An 11,244-nucleotide genomic window follows, 5' to 3' on the forward strand; every position below is an offset into this window, starting at 1 on the left:
CTTCCGTTGAAATTAAGTCAAAACCAGGAGATTTTTTTGGTGAGTTTTTCTTAAGATTAAACTCAACTTCACTAGGGTAAAAAGCTCTAGGAGGAGGATACATTGGAAGAGGAGAGTTAAGAAAGCTTACAACTTCTTGGATTTTGGTTGGAGAGATAATATTGTGGTGTGGTTGAAATGTGTTTGATAGGTGGTTGGCAAATATGTTGGCTTGAGATTGTTCGGACAATGCCCAGCTACCATCAGCATTACGTAGGGTAGGGGGAGGATTGTGAATTCGTACTAGTTTCCTAGTGGCTTTCCATAATACAAAATATAATTATAAAAAGGTGGGCAAGTGGATGTCGCTCTGCTGTACAGTAGGTTACAAGTGGGTCACTGTAATGGATGGTGTTAAATTTGAATTCAATGATATAATATCATTGTATTAGAAAAACGATTCTGAGCGAAAATGGTCAGTCAGCCTATGATATTACTAAGTATATTTGATGATATTATTGTGAATAAAGTAATTTATATATAACCTATAAGTGAAACGATGAATGTATTGATTTTACAATGATATGTGTTTTTTTTTAATTTTTTTAATTTTTTAATTTTTGTGCCTGTCATCACCTTTAAGGGCAGTAAAAATGCTTAGATTTTCTTCAACAGTATCTTTTCTGATAGGAAAGTGAATCTAGTTGGTACTTTGGGGGTGTCAAAAGTAAAAATTTCCCAGTAGTTTTAAAAAGCGCCGTGAAAAACTAAAGAAAAATTAAGGAAAAACGGGAATTTATACGCAAAATCTGTTTTCGAGAAAATCGATTTTGGTTTTTGGTACAACTCTAAAACAAATGACCGCAGGTACATAAAATTTTGACTGAATGTTTATATTTGCATTTTTTATATACCATAACATTTTTCAAATATTTTGACTTATGTTGAGCTCTTTACGGACATTTTCAGTTTCCATTTTTTTTAGTTTTTTTTTCTAAAAATATCAATAAAAATTTATTTGTTGGTTAAAAAAGCTTGACAATTTAATAGAAGGTTCCTATTATATTGTTTCAAAGGTAGACAAAAAAAATTAAAAATCCATAGTCACAATTTTTTTTTATAAGCATCTAAAGTTCAAATATTGATAAAATACGTAAAAATGACGAATATTTGCAAATTATTTTTAGTTAGAAATTCATGAAAAATTTTCTTTTTAAATCTAAGATTTAAAAATGTAATACAAGATTCCTCATAAATTTGTCTACCTTTTTTTAAAAAAAAATGTCTACAAGCAAGTCAAATTAAATTTTTATGAGCGTTTGAAATTCATATTTTTACAACATTTGATATTCACTCGACTTCTCACGTACCTAACGATTATCTTATTTTGTTGTAATTAAAAAACGAATGACTATAGATACTTGAAAATTTCACTGAATGTTTATATTAGTATTTTCTATATACGATTAAATTTTGAAAATAATTAGACTCTTTTTGAGCTGTTTACGTACGGACATGGTCAGTTTTCAATTTTTTTAGTTTTTTTTTCTATAAATATCAATAAAGTTTTATTTGTTCGGCCAAAAAGTGTAAAAATTTAATACAAGGCTCCTGATATATTTTTACAATAGCAGTTGAAAAATATTAAAAATACATAGGCACAATTTTTTTTTATAAGCATTTAAAGATCGAATTTTGACAAAATTTATCAAATTTAAAATTTAATGATTATTTCGTAATTAAAAGTTTATAAAATGTTCAATTTTTATATTTAAGGATTAAAAATGTAAAACAAGATTCCACGTAAGTAGTTAATTCTGTTACCAAAAAATCTAAAAATACACAAGCTCAGTTTATTTTTATAGTCATTTTAAGCTCAAATTTGGACGAAATTACATATTAAAAAACCTGGAATAACTATTTTAGTTATTTTGTTGTGATTGTATAATATTATTCGTGGGTACTTGAAACTTCTAAAGTATACTATTATATATCTATGATAGTACCACGATTTGTTGTTGATTTATAACGCGTTATAAGTACCTAATGGATATTGTGATATGATTAATTTGGAATTTATTATAGATACCTATTATTGATCATTTTTTTTTTTTTTAATACCATAGATAAATATATAAGATAGCTTGTTATACCTAGACTGACATACCGTCTCCCGCTCAGAATCGTTTTTCTTATACAGTGATAGTAATATCATTGCATTCGAACTTATACCATCCATTATACAGTGACCCACTTGTAACCTACTGTACAGCAGAGCGAAATCCACTTACCCACCTTTTTTATTTTTTAATACTAAAATTTAATTCAAATTTTTTTGGAAAAATTCAAAATAGCCAATTTACAAATATGATTATAAGAAAAATTTTTATGGTAAAAATTTTTATATAGGTCAAATAGTTAACATCAGAATTTTTTCAAATATTGTAATATTTTTTGTGTACATTAATTTAGAACGTAATAACTTTTCAAAATATTATTTTTGGGTATTTCCTGACATGGATATATTTCTTAAATTATTTACTAACCATATAATTTTCACAATTTTCGTAATATGTTTAAGTAGCATAATTCTTTTTTGTCAGCGATTCCTGTTACACCGTATACTGTAATTCGTTTAATTGTATAATGTAAATTGTATGCTCTTTCATTACACTACGTACGTTTACCCCACAGACTTCTATATAGTACTAGATGGCGAACTACCGCCATGATCTGAAGCTTCAAAGTCAGTTCGCAATTGAATGGTATTTTATATGTCAAATAGGATTAATAATGATTTATTTTGTATTGTATTTTATTATTTCTAAACCTATAGCTTAAAAAAAAAATATATTTTACATTTACTATTTTATTTTACCATTAAAAACAATCTTATTCCTAATATATTTTGTATAATAAATAGAATTTTCCCCAACCGATAAAATTTCGGCCGTTAACAGCTGAGCTTAACTTGTTACAATGTAAATTGTATAAGAGTTCCTTATCTAGTAAGGTATAGAAGTCTGTGGTTCACCCCGACTTGTCCTAATCGTTGAAAAAAGTAGTTGTGACCAGCATTCAATGAGACAATCGCAATATTGAAATAAAATTGGCCGCTACATTAATAAATATGTCGTACAAGCTATATTAGTTTGTGAATTTCGAAGTATACCTACTACACTAACTACCTATATGGCTATATATCCATATAGATATACAATTATAGTACATACATCTTTTTCTTCTGGTGGGTTACGGCCTTCAGGACCATCTCTGCAAACAGATTTGCCACCATCTATCTCTATCTCCTGAAACTTCTCTCCGTTGTATATTTAGTTCTACTGCCTTAACATCTTTTATGATACAATCCACCCATCATAACCATAGTTTACCTAACGGTCTTTTCCCAATCGGATTTTCTTTAATAATCACCTTAATAAATGAATCCTCTTTCCTCCAAGAATGCCCAGCCCACATTAATCTTTTCCTTGTAATTTCTGCAAAAATGTCTGGTTTTTGAAATAAGTTCTTCCGTTCATCATTACGACGTATCCTCCATTCTCCAATGTGTGAATCGATACATGGTCCAAAGATTCGTCTCGGAATTTTCCATTCAAACACTGTAATTCTTGTTTCTTCTACCTTTCTTAGAGTCCACGTTTCACAACCATACAAAACTACTGGTCCTATCAGGGTCACGTACAGTTGAATTATTAATTTTGTTGATAAGATTTTTGAGCTAAACATACTTCCTAAGCCAAAATAACATCTATTTCCCATTTTTATCCTAGTATCTTAAGATCATTGTCTTGTATTATTATAATCCTAGGTATTTAAAATGTGGCGTTCTCTTAAACTTATAGTGGTCTATCTCCATAACCTCTCATTGTTGGTATTCTTTACTTCTCTATCCAATTATGACATACTCCGTTTTTTTTCATTGATCTTTAGCCCGCACTTGCCTGCAATATTTATTGATCTCCTACAATGATGTTTCATAGTATCTAAATTATTTCCCAATAGGGCTAAGTTTTCGGCGTATGCTAGCAGTCCTATCGTCGTGTTACCCATCGTAACTCCATCAATAACATTTAATTCTCTGACTATTTTTTCCAACACTAGATTAAAGAGAACGAGAGAGAGAGAGAGAGAGAGAGAGAGAGCATCTCCTTGTCTTAAGCCCGTTGATACTCATACTGTCTTTGATGCTGTATTTACAATTTTAACTTTAATATTTTGGAGGCTAGCCTTAATAAAATTTACTAGTTTTATTGGGAAGTTAAATTTTTTTAATATGTTAATTAGTTGGTCTATGGTTTGAATCATAAGCTTTCTCAAAATTGATAAATAGAATGTTAGCTCTTTGTTATATGCCCATGACTTTTGTGTAATTTGCCGAATACAAAAGATCTAATTTATTGTAGATCTGTTGGGCTTAAAACCTCCATGGTAATCTCCCTTAAATATCTTCTGTTAAAGGTTTAATCCTATCAAGTATACAATATGCCAAAATCTTATACGTCACATTTATCAGAGCTATGCCTCTATAATTTTTGCAGTCTTGATGGTCATTCTTCTTATGTATTGGGCATATTAACGAAATGTTCTAGTCTTCAGGGAGTCTATCATTTTTCCAAATCAGTTCTATTAACTCGTGGATTTTAGACATTATTTCTTCATCTACTCTATTCAAAATTTTTGTTTGAATACCATCTTCTCCTGGAGATTTATAGTTTTTTAACCTCTTTACTTGTAAAGCAATTTGCAAGCGCTATCATTAGTTGTTATATTCATTCTTGGGAATTTTCAGCTGGGTTCTCACAGTTTCGTCAGAGTATAAGATCTTCAACAGAAGTTTCTCAAAATATCCAGACCACTTCTCCAGAAGCTTCCCTTGTTCAGTCACCAGTCCCATCATCTTCTCTTAGAAACCTCTCTCGTTTCTTATATCCTCTTCTTGCTGTGTTTATCTTCTGATACAGTAATCGTACATTATTTAATCTGAAATTTTGTTCCGCTTCATCTAACAGTTTTTTGGCGTACAACCGTTTTTCTCTTCTTAGTGTGTTATATGTTTCTTTTCAGTATTGTTTATAATGTTCTTCTTTGTCTTTACTAACGGGATCACCAAGCCATATGATCCTTAGATTCTTTCTCAGGGCTATTGCATTCTCGCATATCTCATTAAACCATGGCTTCTTTGTTTTTTTCGGTTTACCCAAAACTATTTCTGATACTGCCTTTATTGAATCACTAATTTTTCCCCATTTTTCGTCAATTGACACTATGCTATCAAAACTTTCTTAACTGTTAATTTAGTCTGTTTTTAAAACACTACATTTTCTCTTCGGCGTCTAACTTGGACACATAATATCTATACAGCATAGTCCCTGTAGATCGAGCGGGATTTCTGAGTTTTACTTTAATTTTTCCTTAACAAGTAAGTGATCAGAGATCCTGTAGAATTTATTAGTATATGATCAATCTGATTTATATAATTTCCGTTCGGTGAGCTCAAAGTTCCTTTATGTATTATCTTGTATGGGAACATTGTGCTTTTTATTACCAAACCTCTTTCAATTGCTAAATCAATTACTCGTAGTCCGTTATCATTACTTGTGTCATGTAAGCTATGGCTTCCTATAACTGGTCTGAATCCGACCTCTTTCCCAACCATCGCATTTAGATCACCAAGTACAATTTGAATTCTTCTCCTTGGTATTGTGTTTAGCGTGGTTATTACATCTTCGTAAAAAAAGTCCTACTCCTCTTGTTCTTTATCTTCTGTAGGTACGTGTAAGTTATCAAAACTAATTTTGAACCACTGCATCGACAAAGTTAGAACTGATGTTCTAGGATTTACATCTTTGAAGTCTTTTTGTGTACCGTGAAATCTGCATATTTTATTTTTATACATTTCCGACGTTCGTAAAATTCGATACTAATATTTTTAATTTTATTTTTTTCCAACAGGGGTGGTACTTGCCCCCAGCCCCCCCCCCCCTGGATCCACTCTTATTGTACGACAGAAGTATAAAGAACAATTTATTTTTGAGTGATAGATGTAGCCGTATAGACTGGCACAAATTAACCATTAAATACTTGAGTCGAAGTAATTAAGATCCATAAAGAGCAAAGATGCCTGGAAAAAAACCCTTATCACAGTTTATCTAGGAGGTACAGTAAGACATTAAAGTTGAGAGGTTTAGTAATTGGTTACTTTCACAAAATTGTATTTTTTTAACACATTTTATTGTTGATTTTTTTAATATTTTAATATTAGGAATATTGTCTTGAAAATGAGGCCATTAAGTTCCCAATTTATTATTCCTTACAAATGTCTTAATCCGGCCCTGGGTTGGTGTCGATCTTAAACTATGTCCATCTACGTATAATGTAAAATAAATTGTAATATGATCGTTTCGTCACATCACACGCAGTCTTTCAGCCATAAGCACAACGAACAGAAACGACGTGTACCTGTGCCAGACTGAACTCGACGTCGGCTGTATGCTCCAATTATGGACGTTGTTCCTGGCTGGCAAGACAGTGTACACAGAGAGGACTCTGGTCAAGGCTCCTCCATATGCTACCGGATCGGGCTGCTGGACCCCATATGGGTGGTATGTGTTCTGTGACTCGTTGGGAAACGTTTACCGCGTGCAGCCGGGCGCACCGGAACCGGAAATTGTCGTGACAACAACTGTAGATCCGATCTTGGTGAAACGTGATGGAGTTGATTTACTGACCGCGATGGTGTGCCCCAGCAAACAGGGTTTTGTGCTGTATGCGGTCAACCAAAGTTGTCAGCTGACGGTGATAATGATAGATATTATTATTATTATGTTTATAATTTATATAATTAGGATTATTCTTCATTAAGTGGTGTCGGGGTAATGACTATTTAATACCGAAGACAAAAAAATTAAAATATATATAATATATTAGCTGAATAATCCGGCGTTGCCTGGGAAAAAAATTGTTATTAATTAACTCCTTTTGGGTGTAATTCGCTCTGCATAGGTATGGAAACAAAATCATATTATATTTTAATTTTTAGCCATCCCGCGTGGCGTTCCCATGGGTTTCGCGTATAGTTATGCGAACAGTATATTATCAGGTAGGAAATCTACCTGTGGTAGATTGCTGACACAGTGAGATGGGAGATAAAATATAGCCTATATATTAGTACAGCTTTGTAGTAGAAAAAAATTTGTATACAATGTACCTAAAATAGTATTGAAGTCATAGTTGATCATCCCGGATTTTTAGGAGTATTTATATTATATTAATATATTTTAGGGGGTTATTGTTTAAAATATAATTGGGTTATGAGATTGGATACATGAGATTATTTTTAGCCATTAACTTCTGGGAACAATTCTTATTGTTGACCTTCGGACAAAAAAGATAGGTTACAGGTAGCTGGAAACCCGCGGGCTGCTGTATATACGTAATTGAAACGTAACAGGCCATTATTTATAATAATTGATAACTCCTTTGTTTATTAAGTTAGAGAATTTATCAAATACATTTTGATTTTCGCATTGGCAAAAGTACAATTAATGGTATAGTTAAAGAAACGTGTAAAGTTCTTTGGTCAGTATTAAAAGAAATCGAAATGCCACAACCAACTAAAGAAACATGGCTGCAAATCTCTGAAGATTTTATGAAAAAAATAATTTTCCAAATTGTTTAGGAGCTATAGATGGCAAGCACATCAGATGTAAAAATCCGAATAATGGGGGTTTACTCTACTATAACTATAAAAAATATTTTTCTATTGTGTTGATGGCAGTAGTGGATGCCAATTTAAATTGTATTGCTATTGATGTTGGTGCCTATGGGCGGGAAGCTGATTCAAGTGTATTTCGAGAAAGTGCATTTGGCAAAAAATTATACTCAAACTTATTCCAAATTCCTGAACCTAGTGCATTGCCTTCTGAAAATAATATCCAACCGTATGTTTTTGTTGCGGATGAAGTATTTAGTCTTCATACAAATATATTAAGACCATTTCCAGGTCGAGGTCTCAACGAAACTCGACAAGTATTTAATTACAGACTCTCTAGGGCAAGAAGAACAGTTGAATGCGCATTCGGGGTGCTTGCAAATAAGTGGCGAGTATTACATACGCCAATTTTAGTGGAACCTGCATTTTGTGACGATATTGTTAAGGCGTATTGCGTTCTTCATAACTTTGTCAGGAAAAGAGATAGGTGTAATTACGAAGAGGCTGATGAAAACTACATGAATTTACATTTAAGCGATATGGATCACCAAAGTAGAAACGTCAGTTCTCGAGAAATAGAAATTAGAGAAAACTATGCAAACTATTTCATAAACGAAGGGGCAGTACCATTTCAGTACAGAGGATTTTAATAAGTTATTATATTTTTAAATTAAGTTTTATATAATTTGATTTTTATATTGTAATTGTAACTATTTAATTAGTAAAAGTATTGTATAACTGTATGATAATATAATAAACTATATTATATAATATATAAATATTGTATAAGTTAAAAATCTACCTTTAGATTCTTTTTCACTTTCAGAAAAATATTGCCATTTCTCTTCGTACATACATTCGGTTACTTTACACCAACATGCTTTTTTTAAGTCTTTATTACTATACTCATTTGAAGTCATATTCCAAATGCATGGGTAGTTTTGAACTTCCAAAATTAATTTTTCAGTATCAATCATAATGAATTATTATATAAGAAGTAAAAGTTAATTTTTACTTAAACTAAAATAATTTTTTCAAAAACAATAAATGTATAAATGTTTTTTTTTTTAAACAGGGACCGACGTTCCGCACAATGTGATCGGTTATATTTAAATGTATGTGGTATGATATACATCCCGATCGGTATCGGGAAACGATAATCGCAACATGTTGCGGTCGCGTCCCGACGGTTGCCGAAATCGGTCTAATTTGGTCACGATAATGCGTTTTCCGCTTAATAATATTTTATTTTGGGTGATTGCGGTTTAATTACCGATCGGTCACCGATTCTCGGTAACCGACAAAACGCATAGTGTGATCCTAGCCTATCTAATATTAATAAACTATGAAACTATTGAAACATATGAAAACTACAAAACAATAAATAATAATTATCAATAGTATTACAGTTTACATAGAAAAAAAATATGAAAACTAACATTAGTTATATTTTTATTATAGAATTTAAACTTTGAAAACAAATACATAAGCCATAAGCATAATATTATTTAAGTTAACTTCCAAAATTAAATGTCTTATCTTCATCATTATTAAATATATTATTTATTCTTTCAATAGATTTAGACATAAAGACATATAGCATTGTCAGTTAGGGCTGTTCGATTATTTTTTTTATCACTCGATTATTAATTTTACGTTTTATCGATTATTTCGATTAATTGAAAATTAAAAATCAAACCGAAAATCGATTTTATAACGACTGATTAATCGATAAACCGATTTTTTAATGACCGATTAACCGATTAATCGATTTTTTTTTAATGACTGATTAACCGATGAATCGATTTTTTTACTAAGGGCAAATTGATTCCTTAACTTCTACACAATTTTAAACAAGATTTGCAGTAAGTCATTTAGATGTAGATGTCCATTTTTATATTATCCTTAATACATTCCCAATCGTTGAACTCTAAACATCATATTAGCACAGATTTTAAAATTTAAATATTTAATCTATATTATTAGTAGGTATCTATCTATGAATTGAGAACTTTACATATTTTAAAGGTAATCTGAGTCTAAAAATATTTTATAGTTTATAATATAAGACTAAACAATAACTATAACAAAATAAATTATGAATAATAAGAAGTTGCGAATATACAAATGTTGCTGTATAATATTTAATAATAAATTTAATAATTTAATAATTTAATAATAATTTTATAATAATATTTAAATTATATTATAATTATTATTCTTATTATATTATTATGTATTCATAGTTCATTAAAAATCTAAAAAAAATTTACTTAGTACATCAATTATGCTACTTGCTATTATGGCTATACGAGGATAATATTGTTAGGTACCTACATGAATAGTTTTTTTTTTTTTTTTTTTTTTTTTTATTACATCGAGACATGGGAGGGAATTGCTTGAGCATTACTGCCTCCCATGCCTCATCGTTTATTTGAAGAATAACTTTCTACAACATATCACAATTTAACATTTAACCCGCGTGCGGATGTACATCTGATGGGGGGCCTCTAACCCCCCTGATTTAGCTTTCAGCCCACATGTAAGTAACTTAACTAAATTGCGTTTCTTCTTTCTTCTTCCCTTTCCACTTCCTCTCTGGTTTTGAGAATTTTCGTTACTGCATCCTCTATTCTCATCCAATTTTCCTTGTTCTGCATCATTAATTTCACGGTGTTTTCTACCTTGATTTGTTCACCAACGTACACCGCCAAGTCCTGTCTTTGTCTCTCCCATGCGTCGCATTCGTAGATCGCATGCTCTGGCGTGTCGGGGGATAATCCACAGAGTTGACATCTGTCCGTATTTCTTCGCCGGAAACGATGAAGGTACTCGCCAAAAGCCCCATGTCCTGTTAGGAACTGGGCTAGATGGTATTTGACTTCCCCGTGTTTCCTGCTCACCCATTGTTGAATGTCTGGTATCAGTCTGTAGGTCCACCTTCCGTTTGTGGAGTTACTCCAGCTTTCTTGCCATTCAGTCCAGACTTCTTCTTCAATCTGTGTTCTGTCCTTTCTATCATATATGTTTGCTCGGTGTTTAGCCAGGGCCTTTAAAGGCGTCAGTGAAGAAACAACCGCAATGGCCTCGTGAGATACTGTTCTGTAGCTACACACTGTTCTAATGGACATCCTCCGATACACTGTTTCTAACTTCTTCCATGCTTGAACCGTCATCATCTCTGCCCAGCAGGGTGCCCCGTAAAGAAGCTTCGAAGTCACTACACACGATAGAAGCTTTCTTCTTCTCTGTCCAGCTCCACCAATGTTAGGTAAGATATGTCCTAGCTGTCTTGTTATAACCGCGGTCTTCTTTGCTGTTTGTTCTGCATGTTCTTTGAATGTGAGCTTTGGGTCAAGCGTTAAGCCAAGATATTTGATCTTATTGCTCGAGCTCACCGTCGTGTTACCGCACCTAACATTTATGTTTTTCTGCGTATATCGTGTAATGAATACGATAGCCCTCCGTTTTGTGTTCTGCCATGTAAGCCCCGTTCTTCTGCATCCATTTCTTTGACTATCCCGAATGCCATC

At 32.0% G+C, this 11,244-nt stretch overlaps 1 protein-coding gene across 1 annotated transcript; it reads left to right on the forward strand.

Moving 5' to 3' along the window:
• The first annotated feature begins 7,770 nt into the window (after positions 1–7,770).
• Positions 7,771–8,361, forward strand: LOC100568753. The gene has a single exon (XM_029485184.1). It carries the CDS (start codon positions 7,771–7,773, stop codon positions 8,359–8,361), a length of 591 nt encoding a protein of 196 aa, XP_029341044.1.
• Positions 8,362–11,244: the final 2,883 nt, after the last annotated feature.

Source organism: Acyrthosiphon pisum, chromosome X (assembly GCF_005508785.2).
Source record: "Acyrthosiphon pisum isolate AL4f chromosome X, pea_aphid_22Mar2018_4r6ur, whole genome shotgun sequence".
Taxonomy (NCBI): domain Eukaryota; kingdom Metazoa; phylum Arthropoda; class Insecta; order Hemiptera; family Aphididae; genus Acyrthosiphon; species Acyrthosiphon pisum.

Bases quoted from the DNA above. Each gene is read 5' to 3' on its own strand.
- LOC100568753 (XM_029485184.1), top strand. From the start codon at position 7,771: ATGGCAGTAGTGGATGCCAATTTAAATTGTATTGCTATTGATGTTGGT.